General features: G+C 32.9%; 1 protein-coding gene and 1 non-coding gene across 2 annotated transcripts in view; both read left to right on the top strand.

The window, feature by feature from the left end:
• The window catches only part of NELL2 (neural EGFL like 2), a 305,773-nt gene that overhangs the window by 148,298 nt on the left and 132,071 nt on the right, over positions 1 to 25,404 (top strand). The window contains exon 12 of the mRNA XM_049783795.1: positions 6,544 to 6,672. Coding sequence (XP_049639752.1) covers positions 6,544 to 6,672 — 129 coding nt within the window. The remainder of the gene's footprint in view (positions 1 to 6,543; positions 6,673 to 25,404) is intronic.
• Positions 20,037 to 20,140, top strand: LOC126023555 (U6 spliceosomal RNA). Its single transcript, XR_007500670.1, has one exon. It is a non-coding gene; the product is annotated as a U6 spliceosomal RNA (small nuclear RNA).

The following is a 25,404-nucleotide window of genomic DNA, read 5'->3' as shown; positions in this document are numbered from 1 at the left end:
ATGTTTTCTGAGCAAGCTACTTTTATTCATTTTTATTTTCTGATTCTTACAAGGACTGTTCAAGAGATCAGGGTTAGGGACTCTTCCAGTGATTTTCAACCTGATATCCTACTATACATGTGGTTCAATGCTACAATAGCACAAATATGGGTTGCTACTGCAGTATCTGGTTACCAGGGGTAATGCTTATGCTCATAAACCTCAGGGTTTCACTAACTGATCTGTAGGAGACTAGAGCTAGATCTTGAACTGAAACCATATACATGCCAGCATCAATTTTAGGCTTATAATGTCTGGCCCAGATTCTTTTTTAAAGGTAAATAATGTTTTTTTAACGTTTTTCTAATGGTATACAAAAAATATAATCAGGTAATATTTATTATAATTATTTGATTAAAATAGAGCTTCCCTTAGGTGTATTATTTTCCTATCTCAAATTCTACTCCTTGAACCTTCTTTGTATTCATTCTGAGTTAGTGTTATTCTTTTTTTTTTATTTAAACACCTTGATTACATACATGATTGTGTTTGGGTTTCAGTCATATAAAGAACACCACCCATCAACAGTGCAACATTGAGTTAGTGTTATTCTTGAGGAAATTTATAAATGAACTTCTTCCCCCAACTTTTTAGTATGTTTATTTCTTCGCAGCTTTTTGACCCAAATGTTAGATACTTGCTTTTTGTTTGGTTTTGATCTTTTCCTTTAAAATTCAAGTATTCTTTACCTGTGGGGTTTTGTATTTCAATGAAGAGAAAGGTTTCAGATAAATTGAAATTTTTATATTGCCTCTTCGTATGATAGGCCTGAAGCCAATCAACAGAAGAGACATGATAAAGTGTGAATTATTTTAAAGTGAAATGGGTCTTAAAACAATCCTTTATTTTATATCAAAATATTGTGGTTTATGGACTCAGAGAATAACCAGATGATTCTTCTGCTGAACATAATATTAATTGGAATCTCTTAAGCTGGTATGGAAGGGTTTAAAGCACTCACTATGTGCTGGTTATGTTAGTGGAAATGATGGGAAATATATTGCAATTGCAATTTTCTCACTCCTCATGAATTCTTAGAACTCCTCGCTTACAGAACACTAGTCAGATTTCTTAAATAGTGCCACAGGGATCTTAAAGCAAATAGCTTTTATAGCACCACATTTACCATAGCTCATTGGTCAAACACTCATGGATAAGTTTTGAGTTAAGAGGAGGGAACACAGAACCCACCATGATACATATTTCTGTTCATTACTCTAAGTGCTCATGAATTCCTGATTTCAAATATATTCAATTGTGTAAATTATTGACTTCTCATGGTGTTCTCTGACTTTTAAACTAGAAGAAATCAAGTATTCAAGATTAACTTGTAGGTTAACTCCCATATCTGACAAATTCTTGTGATAATAATGGCCTACAACTGAAGATGCTTTTTTCACATCTGAAATAATAAATTGTTCAATAGAGGAGTAAATAAGCACAGAAGTCAATTAAGGTTGGCCTGACCAAGATTTTGGTAAGAACTTCTTTTTAAAATGTGTTGATGTGTTCTAAGTTAAGAATTAGAAAAGCAAACTACAAAAAATTCTGCTTTAATTAGTCAATAGTTTAAAAAATATATATGTTTACAATACACATGTGAAATTGTGATATATTTTATATTTAAATGAAACCTTAGTAATTAAATAAAAATAGAGAACAAACAAGAGCAATATTTTTAAATACTTGATTTTTAATAATTTCTTTTGTGTAAGCTAGGATTGAGAACCATGGACTTATGTAAAGCTGGGTCTGAAATTAAAAACAACTAATCCTTCTTGAAAAATATTATTGTACGATTTAAAGTAAATATTGCTCTAATTCCTGATTTCAAATCTATTCAATTGGGTTAATTATTGACTTCTCATGGTGTATTCTGACTTTTAAACTAGAAGAAATCAAGTTTTCAAGATCAACTTGTAGATCAACTCCCATATCTGACAAATTTTTGTGGTAATAATGACCTCCAGCTGAAGATGCTTTGTTCACATCTAAATAATAAGTTGTTTAACGACAATAAATTATCTCTGAGACAAAGCATGAAATTGAACCTTGACCTCTCCAATTAAGGCCCAGGCTATGGTTGGAAGTCAAGCTCTGCAATGAAATAAGGGTTCCAAAAGTCTATGTACCAAATCAAATCCAAACAAGATGATTTTTTAGGTCCCTTACAGTTGGGTATCTTATGAGTAGCAGCTCAGAATCTGTATAGAAAGAATGTTTTTTTCTCAATTTATTTTATTTATTTTTTTTGCAAGATGATAACAGTTGCTATATAGCAGAGACTAAGTGATACTATGAGAACTACCCTTGAATAGATAAAAAAAAATAGGGATTCGAGAGAGTACAGAAGGTAAAGTTTTTGCCTTGTGTGTGATTGACCCCAGTTTGAATTGTTGGCATCACATATGATTTCCTAAGCAATATTAGGGTTCACTCTTGAGCACAGACACCAAGACCAAGTTATTAAGCACTGCCAGGTGTAGTCCCAAAACAAGAGCAAACAAAAAAAATAGATAAATGTGATTTGGTTGTCTTCTCTTAGTCCATCTCATTCTCCTTTTCTTTCTTTGGAAACTGCTTTCCCTATTTATACTATAATCAATCCTATTTATTGAGTGTTCCTCCTAGAATATACTTTATCAGGATTTACAGTTGGAGCATCCATATTAAGACACATACATAAATAAATATTTACCTCAAAACTGTCTTCTCATTTCCTGGTTTTAAGTTTAACCTTTGTATATGTTATTCTTACACAAAGCCTTTTGTAAACACGCTTCACTGCTAATTAGTTGTGAAGAAATGTGTATTTATAGCAAGCTCTACATTTATTAAAGTGTACAGAAATCCATGCAAATTTGAAAAGATGAATAAAATAGAATAAAATAGAAAAGAATCCTTACTATCATTATGATTAAAATACAAAAGTAAATATGATTAAAATACAAAAATTAATAAAATTAAATCTATATTTATTGGATTAACCAGATATTCATTATAATAATTCATTATATATACATATTGTTTTTTTCTTTTATAGCTCCAAACACTTTGATTTGTAACTTAATAATTTACTTTAATTGAATTTATTTGAACAAATACTCTATTTTGCTTTTCTATACTTAATATTATTTCCATCAAAAGTCTGTAAGGTAGATAATATATTAATTTTATAGATGAGAAAAGTGAAGGTTTAGAAATTATATAGGAGATGGTAGCGATTACTTAAATCTATGTTTGCCAACTTGATGCCTAGTTAGAATGAATAAAAATGCTGCCTTAAAGAGAACAGGACTTTGATCTATTGCTAACTCATACTTAGATTATTTTTTAAATTATTTCCTGTAATGTAAACAAAACACTTTAGTTGAATTTTCTACACATCATTAGGTTTTTAGTCTGGCATTTTGTATCATCTATGAAACAAGCAGTTGATTTATTTAATTGATTTGTTGGAAGAATCACTAGAAATTAACTATCTTGTATTATTTTGAACAAATTAAAATTTGATGAAAATTTTATTCTCCAAGTATCTAAAATAAAAAGACTCATATAGTGAAAAGTAATGACACTTCTAAGCTTTGTTCTTTCAGTACATGTAGAATCATATTATTAGTTTAAAACTTTCATCAATTTAGCATGGCATAGTGTTTGATGATGGTTTGAAGGGTTTTATTTGACTACTGAGGCGGAACTGGAAATAGATTATAATACAAAGAGATGGCACAGGAAATGATGACATAAATGGGAAGTGTATGAAAATATGATGAGAAAACATTTAGCAAAAGAAAAATTAAGATATTTTGTAGAGTTTTAAATTGTGGCAACATTGATTTATTTTAGGAGTCTATGTTTTAGGGTTACAATTTCTCACCTTTGCTAAATGTATGTTAGCACATCATGTCTACCACAGTCTATTGGCCCTGTTCCACTATAAAATATGCTAGTTTGCTTGTTTTTGTGTGTTTATTTTTAATGGTACAGCCACCAGGGCTATATATTCCTGGTGATAATGAATAGAAATTGAACTCAAAAACCTCTTACAACCAAGGCATGAGCTTCACCCACTTGTACTCTCTCCAGATCTCTGAAAGGTAGTTTGAAAGATCAAAGCCATGAAAGCAAACTTAAAACATAAAAGCCATTTGAAGCATTACAGGTAAAATCATGCAAAGCGATCACAGATATGATCCTCTTTGTAACTTGAGAGTGACATCATTTTTTTAAGTGGTTTTCTTTTACTATAGAATATATGAAGTGATTTTGTGAAAACTTTCTTTTCTAGGTTTATGACATATTAATGGATTTTTAACTGAAATTATTCTCAATCGGGCTTTGTAAAAAGACAATGAGTCTCAATTTAGTTTTGTGAACGAAAAAAGAAAATTAAAAAAAAACTCAGTAAAGAGGATTTCTTCTTAATAATTACCTTTTTATTTAAAAAAAACTTCTACAAATTCTGACTTGAATTTTAGATAATGAAGTAACTTGTTAAAAAATTTAAGTTGGGGCTGGAGCTATGGCACAGCTGGTAGGGTGTTTGACTTGTATGCAGCTGACCTAGGATGGACCGTGGTTCGATTCCCCAGCATCCCATATGGTCCCCCAAGCCAGGAGTGATTTCTGAGCACATAGCCAGGAGTAACCCCTGAGCATTACTGGGTGTGGCCCAAAAGCCAAAAAAAAAAGTAAGTTGTTAATTGAATTATGTGTGTAAAATTTACATTTTTACTAGCCATATACTGAGCATACATACTTCTCTGATATTCAAACACCTGTTTTAATTTCATTTATAATTCATATTTATTCCTATTTAATAATAATTATTATAATATATAATATATTATAATATATAATATAATATAATATATAATATAATATATTTAATAATAATAATTTTGAAAGCATCATATTTTGACCCATGTTTTATAAACTAATTTTCTGTACATGTACTTATACCTGAGAGACAATATGTTATAATTATGCAATGATATTCATTATCAGCACTTACCAATCAGAACAGAATCCCAACCACTGTGGTCCTTTGCCTGCTTGGTTCATATTTTTTTAAATCATATATTCTATGTAATATTATTGCAAAGAAGATTAATGTCTTAGAACTTTCATCTTCATGTTTTTCTAAACTATGAGACTTCTTGGATACAGACAACAGCTTATTCTAGATTATATAAACTATATCAATCTAGGTTTTTTTCCCTTCTACATATAAACAGAAAAGTATCAACTCCTTAGTGTGAAACTAAATAATAACTTCGGCATTAGGCATTTTTGAAATTTTTGAATGTTGTGTAATCATGTGATTTCCATTCAATATGGATTCTAGGAGCCAGAGGGGTGGCGTAGAGGTAGGGCATTCACCTTGCAAACTGCTGACCTAGGACAGACAGCAGTTCAATCTCCCATATGGTCCCCCAAGCCAGGAGTGATTTCTGAGTACATAGTCAGGAGAAACCCCTGAGTATCACCAGGTTGACCAAAAAATAAATCTAGATTCTAGATTTTATTTAGGCAACTGAGATGATCTGATAAATAATTTACAAAGAATAAAGACCCCCACCTAAGAAGTTACCATGATTAGTGTCACTCTTTCTAAATTATCCCATTCTTCTTTCCTTTTAGAAAAGATGTGGAGATCTGTGAAATCTTTGTAATTGATTTTCTTTTTATGAATGGACATGTTTAAATATTTATTGGGAGAATTGGGTGAAAGTATTCATATTTTACATTTTAGACACCGAGGCTTTAAAAAAAGATTATCATGCATGTGGGGCTGTATTAAGAGTAAAGGCACATGCATTGTATGAAACTGACTTTGGTTTGATCCTGATCCACTTATTAATCCTGCAAGAAGCATCAGTAGCTGTGTCTGACTACAGAACAGGAATAAGCTCTGAGCAATACCAGTTGTGTCACATCTCCTGTTCCCCTCACACACAAAAAGTACCTGTTTTGCTGTTTCATTTTTAACTAGACAGATATGCACATTTCATCTGGTATTAATTATAGTGCTCATTGCTCTATAATGTTCATACAAATATTCCTATTTCCTGCTTTTTTATATTATGAATCTTTATTGTAGCCTCTAAGATAGTTAAAACTAGATAGCATTTATCAGGACTGGAGAAATGGCACATCAGTAGGGCCTTGCATGTGGCTGACCTAGGACAAACCTGGATTCGATCCCTGGTGACTCATATGGTCCCTCAAGCCAGGAGCGATTTCTGAGCGCATAACCAGGAGTAACCCCTGAGCGTCACCAGATGTGGCTCCAAGAAAAAAACAAACAAACAAAAAAGAAAAAACAAACAAAAACTAAATAGCATTTATGAAGTCAAAATAAAAATATTAATCATCAAGAACTTTTTGATGTGTATATAGGAATGGTATATATGAATGTTGTCATTTCTTCATTAAAGAAGCTATTGATTAGAAAAGCTTTTTGTTGATTTATTTACATTGATAATTTATATTTCCTCATAGGTTATGACTTTTGTTCTGAAAAGAATAATTGCATGGAGAATTCTGTCTGCAGAAATCTGAATGACAGAGCTGTTTGTAGCTGTCGAGATGGTTTTAGGCCTCTTCGAGAAGACAATGCCTACTGTGAAGGTAATCTTTGTAATGATGTGTAGTTCAGCTGTATAAATTTCCAAGGATTACTGCCTGCAACATTTATTAATTTTACAGGTTGTCTACTTAATGAGCCCATTAAAAGCAGTGAATTTAATTTGAAGCATATTCATCAGCTAAAATAATTATCTCTCAAACTAAAGGTTTTCAGCTCTCTGCTCTATGTCAGACTAACACATTTATGTGGCTGAATTAAAACAATGCTTCTACTGTGAAAGTGTCTTCTTTTCATCATGGTAAGATATGCAGATTGTTCAGATATCGACATGATTACCGTGGCTTGCGGTTAAAATTATAGTTGAATTAATCCAGACACTGTTGTGTAATAAAATCAATTAACAGGAAGATAATGTGTCCACTGCTATTGTTGTTTGCTACTGTAAATGCTCTCAGTGCCTGTGTTCATGCTTTGTGATATTTACTGAACAAAGTCAATGGATTAATAAGTTTCTTAGTCATTTTAAAGTATTAAATAATATTTAAATTATCTATTCTTTTATGAAATTATCCAAGTACACTGAATAGATCTCTGGTACCACAGATTCTGTGACTTTGACTATTTCTAAAGACCTTATAAACACATAAACATTGTTGTTAACCAGTTGAAAATTTTTAAACCGTTTTTATTAAGGTATCAGGATTTTTAACAGGTAATTGCATATTTTATAGATGCATAATTTCAACTCCAGCTCCATCACCAGAGAGTCTGCTTCCTTTTACTGGTGTCTCAAAACCATTCCTAATGTACCACCCCATGCAAGCTCTCTGATAGATAAAATCTTCACACTTATCTAAAGAAAAAAATAATTAAGAATTAAAAAGTTGAGAAGGGTGGATAGGAGTGAAGAAGGCATCAGGAAGGGTGTGAGAAAAACCAGACACCTTGGTGGTGGAAATTTGTCCCAGTGAAGGTTGTTGTACATTGTATGTCTGTAACTCATTCATGAACAATTTTATATGAAAAAAGTAACTGTATTACAAAAAAACTATAACTGTGGGACCCGGAGAGATAGCACAGCGGTGTTTGCCTTGCAAGCAGCTGATCCAGGACCAAAGGTGGTTGGTTCGAATCCCGGTGTCCCATATGGTCCCCCGTGCCTGCCAGGAGCTACTTCTGAGCAGACAGCCAGGAGTAACCCCTGAGCAACGCTGGGTGTGGCCCAAAAACCAAAAAAAAAAAAAAAGAAAAAACTATAACTGTGGTGTTTAAATTTTAAAGTATTAAAATAACTATAATTTTAAAAAAATTAATAAAAAATTAATAAATTAATAAAATTAGCTAAAATCAAAGAAAAATTAGAAAAAACGAAGTCGAATATTTCATTTTTTTTTCTAATTAAAAAACTTGTTTTCCTCTTCAATTTTCTTTTTTGCTGTTGTTGTTGGTTGTAAATATTTGTTTTGGAAATTTAAAATTAATAACCATTCCACTCACCAAAGTGCCAATGTTTCACCACAGCTCATTAAACCCTCTCTGGCCACTCTCCTTGCCTCCTAGAAAACACAGCCCTGTCATTTTAAATGTTTTCATCCTACATTGAGTACTCATTTTATTATATAATATGTAAGATCACATGATATGTATTTACCTTCTGACTTATTTTGCTTAGCATGAAATTCGCCCTCTATTAAACCCATATTGTGATAAAAGGTTTAGATTTAAGCTTTTCTTAGAACTAAGTGTATTATCTTTTGCATATTTGTGACTTCTTTAGTCTTTAATAACTCAATTTGTTATTAGTCACCTGGTTTGTTTCCTGATATTTGCTATTGTAAATTTCACTGCTTGAACATAGATATTTATTTTTGAGTTTAGGTGTTTAAAGTCTTGGGGTAAATAGGAATGGAATTGCTGGGTCTACAGGAGTCTCATTTTTAATTTTCCTCTAGCAACCAACTCAGTTTAAATTCTAGTTACGGTTAATGAGGGTTTCCTTATATCTCATATTGCTGCTAACATTGTTTCTGCTATATTCTTAGTGGTTTGAGGTGATTTTTTTTCCTTTGGAATTTTCCTGAACTCATAAAAGTGTGTTTCTCTCTCTATAGTTTTGACACTATGGCCATAACTTTTTATATTTTCTTTGAATTCTCCCAACACTTATAGAATTAATGTGGAGTTTGAAAAATGTTTATTGATGGTCTGAACTGCCTAAATATTTTTATAAGTGATCACCTTCAGGCTATTTCTTTTTAGTCAGGAAAAATAGTGAATTTAGTGAATTGCATTTTTATTATGCCTTTAAAGGCTAATGGTTATATTAATTGTGTGTATGTTGTTTGGTAGATAGGGGTGAGTGACTGGAAGGGACTCAAACATGGTGGAAATATATACTCTGGAAAGATGTGGTGTTGGAACATTTTATGCATGAAACCCTTTCAAAAACAGTATTGTAAATAGGCCCTTTAAGTAAAGTAAACAGAGATGCAAAATAAAGCAAAAAATTAAAAGGCTAAAAGAAAAAATATCCAGACAATAAAGTACAAGACCAAGTATCTAATCTTGTCTTTTATCTTCATATTTCATTTCTTCCCCATTTGCTTCTTTTAAATTTCTTATTAAATATTTAATTTAAATATTATTTTATAATTAATAGTGACTTACAGATTTTAATTTAGAAAGCTATTAACTGACTTTAATGATTGGATGATTCAAAAATGAAAGAAAAATATGTAGTTCATCCAGAATATAGGTAACTGTTATTAGTGAAACTGTACTGAGCTTTGGTCACAGTAAATAACTTAGGTAGATATTAGAAAAAGCACATTTTCTTTGCCCTTGGTTCTTTCCCTGTTTACTTTCTTCTGTGTCCCAATTAATTTATTTAATGATGAAATCCTCACATAGCACCTACATATTGTTAAAGAAATATCGAGCTTATTTGAGATGAAGGAAAAGACAATGAGTTCTATTCTGATTACAAAACCAGCACACAGAGTCCTCTCTTAAGCTAATGGGATACCTGCTAACAGAGCTGAAATAAATAAACTAGACAACATGGTCCTCTGGGATTAATTAAGGAATCTAGCAGATAGTATGGTTTTTATATCTATAGTTAATATTTGCTATTTGTGGTGTTTGTAGTTCCTTAAATAGAAAAATAGTTTTGTATTACTCATAATTCTCCAGAAAACTAAACTGATATAATCAATTATCTATATAGCTTTTATATCATTAGGAATTAGCTCATAAGATTGTAGAGACTGAAATTTCTCAGGAAAGTCAGCAAACTGGTTACCCAGGAGAGCTGATTGCATAAGTTTTAAAATAAATCAAGAGAAACCACAACTAGGAAGGTTAATGATACGAAGTATAGTTCAAAGCAGAATAAGACCTTAGTTGCAGCTCATTTGATCAAGCAGGCAATTTTCTTTTCTTTTTCTTTTTTTTTTTTTTTTTTTTGGTTTTTGGGTCACACCCGGCATTGCTCAGGGGTTACTCCTGGCTCTATGCTCAGAAATCGCTCCTGCCAGGCCCGGGGGACCATATGGGACTCCGGGATTCAAACCGATGACCTTCTGCATGAAAGGCAAATAAATGCCTTACCCTCCATGCTATCTCTCCGGCCCCCAGCAGGCAATTTTCTATTACTCAGCCTTTTTGTTCCTTTAATAGGTTCGGTAGGCTTGTCCATTTTAGGGATGGCTATCTGATTCACTCACATTACAAATTTGAATATTAACACTTCCCAGATCTAGAAATATCTAGATATGTCCTTTTCTTTACTCTCAAGAACATCAACTAATTAACTAGATTGGGAGAATTCCACAGGGCTACACAAACTACCATAAAGAGAACATAGATGATATTCACTCTTCTAGACAGAATAAAAAGTGGATGAAGAGAGATAATAAGAGGCTAAATATCCCACAGCTAAGGATGAAACTGAGAGTCTACCTGTATTTGTAAAACAAGGACTGCAGTAAAGAGGACTCAGATGAGTTTCACTCTGCACTAAACAGATTATGGCTAGAAAAAGATACTGAAACTTGTGGTCTGGCGCATGAAACATAGATATTCAGACAATTGACCTAACCAGGAGGTATGGGAAAGGAGAGAAAGAAACAGTGTGGTAGGTACATACCCTGATCTAGGTGGAAGTCATCAAAGGAGCCATGGGCTTCCGCACAGGTCGGATCTGAAAAAGACAATATACTCACATCCCTACTCCTAACCCTCAATAAGGATTCTTTATTGATTTCTTGACATTAACTGAAAGGAGACAGAATGTCCAGTCTTAGGTCTGAATTCCTAGAGTGGAAGGATGTGGACAGTACTAACTACTCCAATATACTTCAGCATCTGACACCTAAAAAAAAAAATGCTTCCTAATTACCAGAGTGACCCCTCTAAGCCACATCTTGACTCCTGTGACATGGCACCTGATTATACAAATCTTCAATTCCTATAGAAAATAGCAACCACCACAGTTAATATCAAATAAAATAAAATTTCATCAATGATAGCACCACCTGATGAAATATAATAATAGTGCGATTCTAAGCCAAATAGATTTAAAAGTATTAAAAAAAATAACAAGGAAACTTTAAGGTAGCCAAACAGGCAGAGCACAAAATATAAGCATGCAAACCTGAGCCATGACATCACAATGAGATAAAAACTCTCATGGATTCAGTCACCCATAAGATTATATTCTCAGAGATACAAAATTGCTATCAAAAAAGAATTAAGTGAAAAACAAGAAAACATAGAAAGGCAGGTTACGGTGATATAACAAACTAATACAAGTTCATTAAGAAATACAGCAACTACATAAAATAGATTAGTAAGTTAAGAAAAAGACAATGATTCCTTGAATAAGAAAATAATGGAATTCAGAATGAGGAGAACTCAACAAATTAAATAAATAGTATTGTACAAAGCTATGGAAACTTTGGTTAATTTATTTGTAATTGGAACAGAGTAAATGGAGAATGAAATCTCCAAAGAATAAATGGAGAAACAAGTCAGTGGACTTGAAGATACTAATATATAAATAATTTAGTGGAAAACAGAAGAAATGAATATATAAATCCCCAAAGCCAATATAACGCTCCCACTTAAATGCAAGATACACTAGAGTTAAAGTGTTATGAGTTCAAGACAAAAATATCAAAGGGAAATACAAAAGCTAAACAAAATGGGAGATGGGAAAAAGAAAATGAATTATTCAATATACTCAAAGCTAAAGTCTGACACTCAAGTATATTATATCCTACAAAATTTTCAGAGATTAGGAGAAAAATGAAAACCTTAATAGACATAAAAGTTCTTTTATGTAAATTATAAAAGGAAGTCCCTGGAAAATTAAGCAAGAAATTAGAACTAGAACACTAAAGTAATGTTAGCCACATTAACTCCCAATATCAGTAATTTCACTTTATGTCAATGAACTGATTATTTAATGTTTTTATTTTTAATGAATTGAATATGTGCTCATTATGAGAGACTTACTTACACTATAAGATTTACATTTTAGTTGATTTATTTAAGCACCGTGTTTACAAAATATTCATTGTTGGGTTTCAATCATACAATGCACAATGGACCATTCTTCACCAGTGCACCCTTCCTATCACCAATTTCCTCCTACCCCTACCTCCTACCCAGTCTTGCTCTAGGGCCGGCAATTTGCTTCTCTTTCTCTCTCTTTTCCTTTTTTATACAGTGGTTTGCTCTATGGTTGGAAGAGTGTCTTATCTGTTAAGTTTCTCTACTTTTAGTTAAGCTATAAGACTAAAAATGATAGAATTGAGACTGACATTCAAAGCAATGGAAAACTCAAAATCAAAACCAAAAATAAAAGCCACAGATTAAACAACACTTCTAATCAGAAAAAGTAACATGAAATAAAGATAAACATTATGTAAATATTAAAGGGAGGAGTACAATAAACTAAGATTTGATTATATATACAATTACCTATATACGTACTCAACATAGCAGGTGCAAATTAAACAAATGTTGATATTATTTTAAGCAATCCCTTAGGGCCAGAGGTCCCAGAGAGATAGTACAGCGTGTAAGATGCTTGCCTTACAAATGTCATACAAGGATTAAACCTCCAATATGGCTCCCTGAACATTGCCAGTAGTGATTCCTTGAGTAAATCCTGAGCATCACCAGGTGTGCACCCCAATAGGCAACAGAAACAATTTCTTTGACATATCTCCAAAATATTTGAAGTAATATTTAGTTGGCTACATGACCAAGAAAATTACAAATAAATTAACCATAACAGTTACAAATTCATGATTACAAGGACAATTGGGCAGGAAGAGAGAAAGAATAAAGAAGAACAAAAGCATTCCAGGTTCCTCCAAATATAAATGGCCTTTGGTAGACATCATCTATCATCCCAAGTGGAAAATTGGCCACATATAAAAGCTTTCACTATTAATTTATATGAAATATCGCAGTGATTTCATTGTTTAGAATTATTTACTTAATGCACGATGCTGAGGAGATAAATGCTATTTTTTCCATAATTATAATTTATATTCCAATTGGATAGTTTTTGTACAAATGTTCTGGAAGCTTCCAAGTATCAACTAATTCTTGAATTCACAGATTAAGCACTTTCATTGTTTTTCTCTTTATAATATTCAAATTCAACTTTTTTAATTTAAATTCCATCTCTTGAGGTCGGGAAGGTAGCGCTAGAGGTAAGGTGTCTGCCTTGCAAGCCCTAGCGTAGGACAGACTTTGGTTCTATCCCTCGGCGTCCCATATGGTCCCCCCAAGCCAGGAGCGATTTCTGAGCACATAGCCAGGAGTAACCCCTGAGCGTCAAACCGGTGTGGCCTAAAAACCAATAAATAAATAAATAAATAAATAAATAAACAAATAAATAAATAAATAAAAATTCCATCTCTTTATAAATTAAAATACCATTAAGAATTATAGTGAGGGGCTGGTGAAATAGTACAGTGGGCAGGACATAAGCCTTACATGTGTCTGATTCAGGTTCACTCTTCAGCATTCCATGTGGCTCATTTTTATCACAAAGGATACACCTCTCTAGAAAATACACATATTTAAATCTATGGTAATTTATAATCACTTTGGTCATTTTATAGATAAGAAATCATAAATTAAATAATTGACTAATGATACATTTAAATCATTAAGTAGGGTTAAGAGTAAGGACAAATCAGATTAAAATATTTATATTTCTGTAATAGGTGTAGACTCTTCAACTATTGATTTATGACTGACTTCAAATATTAAACATTTTTGTAGAAATTTTTAATACCACATACATTTATTCATAAAATTTGTTGTACACACATGCCAATAATTTAATTTTAATCATAAGACCATGATCAAAATCAATTAACTCTTGACCTCATAGAGCTACTGGTAATAGCATGGAAATGGCTCTGCTTATTTTTCAGATGCAAATGGAAACAGTATTGTTATTGATTTCTGTGCTTTGTTGGAGTCAATACTTCAACTCAAGATCTTTATATTTCTTTGACAGTTTTTATAATTTTAAACTGCAACAGTGTACTTGTAATAAGTGAATTATTTTGGTTTTCTCAACATGATTTTTAAGTGTATTTCAGCTGTTTTAGAACTACCCGAGGAATGGGTTCTCATGCATACATGTACTAGAATGATTCTCATTTATATGAGAATATAAACAATTCTAGAATATAATTTCTCACTATATTCATATTCTATAAATAGTAGGCTCTTTTAGGATAATTTTAAATTGATGAAAAGTATGTGATGAGTTTTCAGCAAACATTTCTTCATTAATGCATTCTGCCCAGATAGATACCGTATTTGCCGGCGTATAAGACGACCCTTCAACCCATGAAAAACTTCCTAAAAGTCTTAAAAGTAAGTTACTTCTTAAAAGTAAGAGGGGTGTGGATCACGAGTCCCTAAAGCTGGAACAAGTTTCAGCATGCCATACACCAGCACATAATATGACTCCTGATTTTTAGGAAGTTTTTCATGGGTTGAAGGGTCGTCTTATATGCCGGCAAATACGGTAAGTTTTTTAAGCCTACATTGTCATATAGTCTATCTATCATCTGGTTTTAGTTTAAATTTGTTTCTCAATATAGGCACTATTTATCTTTTGTATTGGATAATTGTGGGGTATTTTTTGTTATAATGGAATATTTTATGCATTGTAGGGTGTTTAGTACTATCCTGGGATTTACCCACTAGATGCCAGTAACATGTCTATACATCACAAAATTTCCTTGTCATATAACCAAAAATGTTTCTAGAAATGATTGAATTTACCTGAGGATAAAATTACTTCCTGTTTAAAAAAAAAGCCATTTATTTAAATCAAAAAGGGATTGGTATATGATTGCACATAATTCTTTCTACTACCCATAGCATATATTTGCATTGTTTGATTTGTTTAAGATATTTGTTATTATGCAAAGGTGATGAAGGGAAGTTTTTTTAATATAATTTTATTTTAATCATTCCAGGTACATATTAACATTGAATCAGGGGAATTCCCACCACCGAATTGTCCTCCCTCCACCTCCGCTCCCAATCTGCCTCCCATATCCTCCACCCTCACCCCAGGAGCTGCTAGAATGAGTGGTTCCCCCTGTGTCTAGTTTATTACTTAGTGACCTTTTTTGTTTGTTTGTTTGTTTGTTTGTTTTTGTTTTTTTGTTTTTTGGGGCCACACCCGGCAGTGCTCAGGGGTTACTCCTGGATGTCTGCTCAGAAATAGCTCCTGGCAGGCACGGGGGACCATATGGGACACCGGGATTCGAACCAACCACCTTAGGTCCTGGATCGGCTGCTTGCAAGGCAAACACCGCTGTGTTATCTTAACTGTTTGGTCTTGGTACCTCCATTACTTCCTCCTCTAATTGGGAGGCGGGACCAGATAGTTCAGTTATGTGGTTTTGTTTGAGGAAGAGAAAAGTAATAAAATGAGGTAAAAATTAAATCTTGGGGCCAGAGCAGTGGTGCAAGCATTAGGGGATTTGCATTGCATGCGCTAGCCTAGGACTGACCCAGGTTCTATATGGGTCTCATATGATTCCTCCAAGCCAGGAGCGACTTCTGAGCACATAGCCAGAAGTAACCCCTGAGCATCATGGGTGTGACCCCAAAACAAAAACAAAGAAAGAAAGAATTTAAATCTAGTTCTCTGGGCTACAATTAACATTGAATGAGAGGATATACATAATGGAGATCATATGGAAGCTTTTTACATTTAGATCATAATGGGTCTATGTTCCAAAGAACGAAACAAAACTAGGTAGTAGGACATTTTCCAGTATTGAATATTTTTTAATACATTTTGAAAACCGAAGGTGGAATGTTGTTCCCAAGAGTTTGGAGACTGGGCATTTCTTTTAAATGCACCTACCTTTAAAACATAAGATACTAACTTTAGGTTGGATTTGGCCTTGAATTTGGCACTGAATTTGGCCCAAAGGATACCTAGGAACAGTACAGTGACCATGGGTTCTTCTGAATTCCTATGAACATTCTAGATACATAGATAAGTAATTAGAGAGTTGTTCAAGGAGACCTTATATTCATGAGTAGTCAAAGAAATTTATAACCCTATTAGTGACTTTCTGGTATTACTGTGATTTTAATTTTACCTACTAATCTCACTAGGTTGCTTACTATTTGCTTTCCTTTGTAGTATTATAAGAACTTTTACTGCTTGACATTGTTAAACCCATGTCTATAATTATCCTACTTTTAGTAGTGAAAAGTGTCAAAAGGAAAAATGAAATCAGAAGTATTACCTTATTTTGTTTATACCTGCTTCTGAATAGATGTTAATTTCATTCTCCACCTACAATTATTATTCCAAAAGTGTGTCATGAGAATTTTTGGATTTAATAGATTAAGAAATAATGTTAGAAGCCTATAAATATTCACACCTTTATTTCTGACCGATGGAAATTGTGGAAAATGTAATGGAAAGTGCATTGAACATTAAAGATTTATATTCAATCCTCTTGTGATTTACTATGGGACCTGTGAAAATCCCTCACTATCTAAACTTCATTGTTCTTATCTCATTTTTCTCAGAGTTTCTGGGGAGAATCAATAGTTAAATAAGTTGACAAAGAAATACTTTTTGTTTAATTACATTGTTTTTATTTTTATTCATTTTTTTCTCCCTTTGGGTCTATACCCAGTTGTGCTCAGAACCATAGGAATCATCTGGCTGTCCTTAAGAGGTCAAATTCGGGGCTGGCGAGGTGGCGCTAGAGGTAAGGTGTCTGCCTTACAAGCGCTAGCCAAGGAAGGACCACGGTTCCATCCCCTGGTGTCCCATATGGTCCCCTCAAGCCAGGGGCAATTTCTGAGCGCTTAGCCAGGAGTAACCCCTGAACATCAAACGGGTGTGGCCCGAAAAACCAAAAAAAAAAAAAAAAAAAAAGAGGTCAAATTCGGTGCTTAGGACCAAATGTGGGTGATTTATATGCAAGGCTAGCAAGTACTTTATAAGATATCCTATCTTTCCTGCCCCATAAATTTATCTTTGGATTAAGATATTTTTACAACATTTGATATTTAAAACTAGAAATGACAATTCCCAGACATCATCTGATATTTTCTTATGTTTTAAGCCAATAGTAAAAATGTTAAATATATTTTAATATATTTTAATCTAATACATTTAATATATTTAATGAGTATCTTTATTTATTATATTTAAATAATGTATTTTAAAATACATTTAATATATTCAATAAATTTAATATATTTTAATATATAAGTAAAAATAATAAAATAAATTTTAGTAATAGAGTATAATTTTGAGAACCAAGTTACTTTAAAAAGTTATTTTTAAATTATTTCCTGAATTAATATTATTCTAACCTTCCCTTAAAGCTTTTATAAATTGTACTCATTTTAAATATATTTTGCAATATTTTAAATATAATTACAAAATTGTATTTAAAAATATGAAGTGTAAGCATGAAAATTTACTTTTATGTAAGAGTAGTAGGTTAAATTATTTGATAATAAATATGCATGTTCTTATTAATATTAAGGGAAAATATGCCTAGAATTAAGCAATACATTTATAATCAACTTCAGGTGCCCTTGCAAAGCCACAGTTTTATCATTTTTATATTAAATAAAAGTTACTTTAAAATAAGCCATTGTTCTCTAAAAGGAAGCTTTGTATGTATGCATGCATGTATACATGTTTATATGTATTTATTTATTTTTGTTTTATTGGGCCATACCTGGTGAAGCTCAGAACTTACTCCTGGCTCTGTACACAGGAATAATTTCTGGTGGTGCTAAGGGAACCTTTTAGGCTGGTGGGATCAAATATGGGTCCACCCAATACAAGGCAAGCATCTTACCCACTGTATCAGTTGCAAAAAGAACTCATCAAAAGAAATAGGTATCGTCACATGATCAAATTAAAAAAATAAATTACTGGTAAAAATAGTTCTTTTTGCAATTCTTTGCATTTTATAATAATAAAAGAAACCTTACATAGTAACATATAGATATCTATTAAGTCTTGGCTTCCAATAAATTCAAGTAATATGTACTAGCTGAATATTTTAGTAGTTCCAAATTCAGTCCACAAATACTTGTTTAAAATTCATCACAATTCTCAACATTCCTTTTACATTTATCTTTCTCTTCTAAATACATGCATATGTTTTATAAGGAACTGATTCCAAAAAAGTTTTTATATCAAGGACACAGTTTTTGTTTTGTTTTGGTTTGGTTTTGAGCCATACCCTGTGGTGCTTAGGGGTCACTCCTGGCTATGTGCTTAGAAATCGCTCCTGGCTTAGGGACCATATGGGACACCGGGGATCAAACCACATTAAGTCCTAGGACCGCGCTTGCAAGGCAAATGCCCTACTGCTGTGCCACCGCTCAGGCCCCTCAAGGACATAATTTTAAAAGGAAATAAGAGGTAGTATGAACAATAGTAACTCCAGGAACTGAAAGAAGCTAGGAATAAATGCATAAGAAATATAGAAGTAAAATAAACCTAACTTTGATTCATTGGTTTTAGGATTAAGTTTAGATTCTATTGTGAAAAGAGGTCATTCTTTGAGAACATATTTCTTTCTATTTTCTTTATGGTAGAGTAACTATTAGTCTCATCATGAATATTATAGATAAGAGTATATTTTTAGGTATAATCTCTGGAGTTTAGAAATCTGTTAGGGGCAAGTTAAATGAATGTTACAAAGAAACAGAAGAATGGTAAATTAGGTTAAGTAAGTAGATTGACATTTTGGGAAAATTAATATCCCAGAGAAAAGAGAAAGTCAAAGTTTAGAGCAAAAGAGGCAGTTTAGAATATGATACATGGCTGAAGAAATCTGCTCACAAGCCAGTACGGCACTCAATTTACACAGGGCAGGCCTGGGCTTAATTTCTGGTACATTATATGATTCCCTGAGCACAATCTGTGTAGTCCAACCCTTCCTCCCCACCAAAGTAAGTTGATGCAATGTTTAACAAACAATAATTATGGTAAAGAGGCAATAATACATGGTTCTAAATTACATTTCTTATGATCTGGCAGAAAAATAGTCTCAAGGATTTTAAATAATATATGATAATATAATTATTTTTACATTAAAAGTATTGTTTGGGGCCATAACAATAGCACAGCAGTTGGAGCATTTGTCTTGCACTCATTAAACCCTAGTGCAATTCCCAACACCCTAAATGATCCCCCAAATATGTGATTCCTGAGTGCAGAGCCAGGATTAAGCCCTGAGCTAAGCCTGTGTGGCTTACAAACAGAATTGTTTTAAAATAGCTTTTCTTTGAAGCCAGAGAAATGGTACAGCAGATAGGATAATTGTGTCTTGCATACAACATATCCAGATTGCATATCCAGCATCCTGTGATTCTTCCAACTTCATGATGAGCAATTTCTGAATGGAAAGCCAGAAGTCATCCCTGAGCATCACCAGGTATGACTCAAAACAAACAAACAAACAAACAAACAAAAAAAGCTTTTCTTTGTCTGAAAGAATTTTGGATTCCTACTTTATTTTTGCTTGTTTGCTTTTTGCCATTGGTTCTTTGGTAACTTGTTTAATTCTCCAATTTGTGATGGTTTTATTTTTCTTTTTGTAATTTTTTTTTTGACTTTTGAGTCACACCTGGCAGCACTCAGGGGTTATTCCTGACTCTACACTTAGAAATCGCTCCTGGCAGACTCGGGGGACAATATGGGATGCTGTGATTCGAATCACTGTCCTGCATGCAAGGCAAATGCCCTACCTCCATGCTATCTCTCTGGCCCTTCCTTTTGTAATTTATTTTGTTTTCAAACCATTATTAGAAAATAATTATATGACTCATTATTTATAAATTATTAAAACTTGTGCTCGCTTCGGCAGCACATATACTAAAATTGGAACGATACAGAGATTAGCATGGCACCTGCACAAGGATGACACGCAAATTCGTGAAGCGTTCCATATTTTTTTTTTTTTTTGGTTTTTGGGCCACACCCAGTAACGCTCAGGGGTTACTCCTGGCTATGTGCTCAGAAGTTGCTCCTGGCTTGGGGGACCATATGGGACACCGGGGGATCGAACCGCGGTCCGTCCAAGGTTAGCGCAGGCAAGGCAGGCACCTTACCTTTAGCGCCACCGCCCGGCCCCTCGTTCCATATTTTTTAAAAAAAATATTAAAACTTATTTTGTGGGATAACAAAGCTCAGACTGATTTTGGTTGCTAGAACTATGATTGTGGATTAAGTTGTGATGTGAGTGAAATTGGTGAAGGAAGTAAAAAGGTACAAAATCTGGTTATAAAATAAGTAATTCCTGGACATATAACATGTAAAAACTGTCTATAATTAGTATTTATGTTGTATACTTAAAAGTTGCTAAGAGTATATATTTTAAATTCCTCTTTATAGGAATGGGCATATACCTGAGCACATTTTCTGAGCAAGGCCTGATTTGGATCCTTTGTATCTTATATAACCTGAGAACCACTGATGTGGCTACTATATAAAAATTTGTTTCCTTGGTTTCAAAAGATGACTCAAAGGACCAGAGCACATTCTTTGCCTTCAGGACACTTAAATTGTATCCCAACAATATATGGTTTCATCAATCACTGCCAGGAAGTCTCCTAGCATCCTAACACTGAACACCAGAGGCCCACAAGTACCAGATTTTATGCCACCCCCCAAAAAAACAAATTTTCCATTACAAGAAAGCTGCTATAAAAATACATGGCAATAGATGATAATGAAATTTTATTGTGATAAACTTTTTTTGTGTTGTGTTCTTGAAACTAACATAACGTTACATTCCTTAAGAAGATATGCCTTTATTCCATTTAAAAATTTCCAAGAAATATTTCTCTTGTATTTATAATGTGATTTAAAATTTCTGCCTATTAATTATTCATATTCTTAAATAAGGATGTGATGATGATAAAGTAGGACTTAAATTATAATGAAATGTTCTTATTAATAAGTTAGGACAACCATACTTCCTAATCAATATTGATCTTTGATTAATATATCATAATTTAGTTATGTAACTTATCTATAAATGAACAATTAGAAAATTACATAGCTCTTTTTTAGTGAGTATATCAATATAACGTCTAGATAAGCTATAATTCAGTGGGAAATAATAGGAAGAACTTTGTTTCCTAAAAAATATCTATATATTTAAATTTATTTTTAGTATTTGAAGATAATAGATTGTCTTTGTGTCAAGAACCCAACTTGTTTCACAACTCAACATGAGACAGAAATAATTCAGATGAATTTGTCTGTTCCTTAGATTTAAGTAAGTTGGGCTCAGTCAAAATAGCTATTGAATAAGCACAAATAAGCACAGACAAAAAGTGCAGAAATTTATGCAGATGGAGTCTCCATGGCAAATGGTTAGGGGAGACCTTTGGAGGAATTGAACTTTAACAGGACTTGTGAAGATTGCCAATCTGGAGGAGTATGAAGAAGTATAAAGAGTAACAGAAGGCTTATATCCAGAAGTGTTAAGAAATTAAATTCCAAAGGTTGGGACTAAAATGTGGAGGAATGGTGATTTGTCTGGAGTTATTCTAATAGAGGATAACCAATGAGAAATTCACAACATACATCTGTGAAAATTTTCAACTTTACATATCTTTCTTAAACTGTGAAAACAGATAATTCTCCCTTCTTATGTCACAAAATGATTGTGGTAATTAGCGCCTAAAATATAGATGTATTTGTGCAGTCAAAATCAAGATGGTTTTTTGTTTGTTTGTCTGGTTGGTTGATTAGTTGGTTGTTTTTTTTTTTTTTGGCCACAGTTGATGTTGCTCAGGGGTTACTCCTGGTATGTGCTTAGCCGCTGTCCATCCTAGGCTAGGGCGGGCAAGGCAGATGCTTTACCACTTGCACCACCACTATAGCCCCGAAATCAAGGTGTTTTAAATACACCTGACACTTCTATATGATTTTTACGTATTTTCATATTTTTATTCATGCTATTTCAGTTTCCTCTAATTTTCTACACTATTCATTGCAAAGAAATTTCTTCACTATCTTACATTTCTTCCCATTCTCTTATTCTAAGCATGAATATTCTTTACAAAAAAATTAATAGTAGTATTCTCATTCTGCTATTTTTACATTACCCCGCATGTTTCATACCCATATTTTCAGTCTTTTACTTAGGGTTTTTGATTAACCTTCTATTAGGAATGTTACCTCTGAGTCCTGAACTTCATCTCTTCATGTTTCTAGGGATAATGTACTTCATCTATTACTCTCTTAAACTCAATTTCCAACTGATTTCTCTCAATATTATTTTTCCCTTTAACCTACATCCACATACAGCCTTTGTATTGTTTATGCCCTTTTTCTATTATAGCCAAATTTCTTTTTATTCACTTGCTGTTTTTGCTACAACTAATATTTATTTTCATTACCATTACTAGGACAGTAGTGTTTATGGTAGGAATAACATTTATGATTTTGATGTTTAGTTTTTACACCTTTCAAAAAGTTCTCATTGCTGAGCCAGATTTCTTAAAAGTGTAATCTTTTCTTTCTTTGTTTCTTCATGTCAGAGATTTTCCATAACCCAGTTTAGTCTATTTTATATACTTACATTTGTGTTCTTACAATTATTTCCATCAGTGACAGTGATAATTTCTCTATTGTAAAATCAGAAAGCTTTCATTCATATATTGCTTGATGTATAGGCATCAATAGATTCTTTTGACAACCTTTTCACCTTGTCTTCATAATATTGTGTTTGTATTGATTGGAGATCAGATTTGCAAACAAAACTTCCTTTCTGTCAGTTTAAGCAGATAAAAGAATATATTGAAGGGTGTGAGGTTGCATATATATACTTATGTATATATGGAGAGTGGGATTATTTAAAGAATCAATGACTATTTATATTTTCCAAATAATTATTTATTGAGGTATCAGTTTGTTTTTCATTTTTTCTTTTTTATTTTAAACTGGAAATTTAGGTGGTGCAGATCAATTCATAAAATGGCTTCAGAGGTAGAGGAGAAAGGGGAAACGGCAAAAAGTAAACTGAGATGGGAAAGAAAAACTACCAGGAAAGAGCTGGCAGTTTTCTTCTCAGCCTGTTTTAGGGGCAAGAGTGTCTTTTATCAAAGATGGGTCCCTTCATTCAACACTTGGAAAGGGGAACAGGGAAAAAGCAAAAGGCAGTTGTTGCTTTGACCTTCCTGGGAGTTAAGAAAAGTGGGAAAGCTGTTTTTTTTTTTTTTATATCATGAATTATGGAAAAGAGAGGAGACAATATTGGATATATGGGCAAAAGTAGTTGGAAAAAATAGCTTGTTCTGAATGTCCTTTGAGTTGGAATCACCCAGTATAATTTCCACTGTTGATGAAGTGTGTTGCCTTTGCTGTGGCCTACCTTTACCTAATGTACGGCTGCTATCTCTTCTAGAATTAGGGACAGTTTTCTTGGCTCTGTATCTCAGGAGCCATCAGTTGGGCCTTGGCTGTGCTTGTTCTCACCATTCCCACCTACTGTGGTAGGCTGCTGAGGTAGCCTAGGATGAAAAGGCTGTCAGACATTGGGCTAGAATCTAGATGTAGAAACATTGTATGATTGAAATTCAACTATCAACAACTTTTTAACCCTGTTATGATGATTCAATAAAACATTTGACAAAAATCATTTAGAGCTTAATAAAATGATAATATATTATTTAAGGGACAATATATTGAAATACTTGTTTCATATTTACAATGCTGCATTGCCAATTTTTCCACCAGAGTGCCCAGGTCCCTTCACCATTATTCCAATATTACAGAGCATGGATTTAGATGAATGTTTAAACAAAGATTTATTATGTTCCTATTATTTCTGCCTTTATTTAGCAAAAACATAACTCATAATCATATTTTATGATGTTGAAAACAATGTGTCTGGCATTTTGTGCCTCCATCATTTGAATTAGACTAGATGGTTTTTAGAGTTCTTTTTAAACTGTTAAAGTAAAACTGTTGTGCTGAAAAAACAGTCTAAGTTTTCAGATAGTATAAAAGGGGATTTTTTTCTATTCATGTTTCTAAAATAAATCAGTTTACATTATCCCAGGGGAACAGTTGTTCAAATACAAGAAAAAGAATATTTTTCTGCTTATTCTTTTTGTTTGTTTGTTTGTTTTGTTTCGGGGGATGGGGTCACACCAGGCAGTGCTCAGGAGTTACACCTGGCTCTACACTCAGAAATCACTCCTGGCAGGCTCGGGAGACCATATTGGATGTCGGGATTTGAACAAATGTCCTACCTCCATGCTATCTCTCCAGCTCCCTGCTTATTCTTTTTTTAGTGTTGTGTAGTAAGATTATGCAGCCTATGAAATTCTTCAGAATCAGTTTTGTATCTGCAACATATATCATATTCTCTTTATTAAAATGATAAAACTTAAGAATGAACTGTAATGAACTGGAAATATTTAACCTTTGTTCTATAGGTGATGAAATAAAAACTCAGTAAAATTACAATGCATGTCAGATAAATAGTAGATCCAAAAATACAAGTTTTAATATTCTGACCCCAACGTTCACCCTTAGTTATAAGCCTTTTTCATATTGATAGTTTATGCGCAGTGTTCACCAAAAAATATGTCTGACTGAAAGCTAGGCAGTCTAAATGAAAGAAAACTCTATCAAGTTTAACTATAGTTTAACTTGTTAATAAAAATGTATCCCTCTCCTTCTATAATAAAATCCATGAAATTTTCTGGTGACTAGATATTTAGTGAAAGCCAATATATTTTAAGAGAATTAGGTAACAGATGCAGTAATAAATATTATTGCCATACATTATTTTTTTTGGTTTTTGGGACACAGCCGGCAGCGCTCAGAGATTACTCCTGGCTCTGTGTTCAGAAATTGCTCCTGGCAGGTTTGGGAGACCATATGGTATGCCCGGATTTGGACCACCAATCTACTGCATGCAAGGCAAATGCCTTGCCTCCATGCTATCTCTCAGGCCCCAACATTGTCATACTTTCCGATAATCTTAAGTAATATGAAAAAACAGACTTCATTCTTATATAAACTGGCTTTTTAATTTTATCAGTGGATCCCAAAGTGGGAATAAAGAACTATACAATTATTTATTTTACAACAGATAAACATATTAAGATATATTCTGCATTAATGAACTCTGAGAAAAATGAGTTTTGCCTTTGAAGAGTTCACTGCCATTTATTCAGTACATAGTGCATATCTT

This window comes from Suncus etruscus, chromosome 11 (genome assembly GCF_024139225.1).
Source record: "Suncus etruscus isolate mSunEtr1 chromosome 11, mSunEtr1.pri.cur, whole genome shotgun sequence".
Taxonomy (NCBI): domain Eukaryota; kingdom Metazoa; phylum Chordata; class Mammalia; order Eulipotyphla; family Soricidae; genus Suncus; species Suncus etruscus.
Note: the sequence above shows the minus strand (reverse complement) of the source record. Positions and strands in the feature narration are given on the sequence as shown.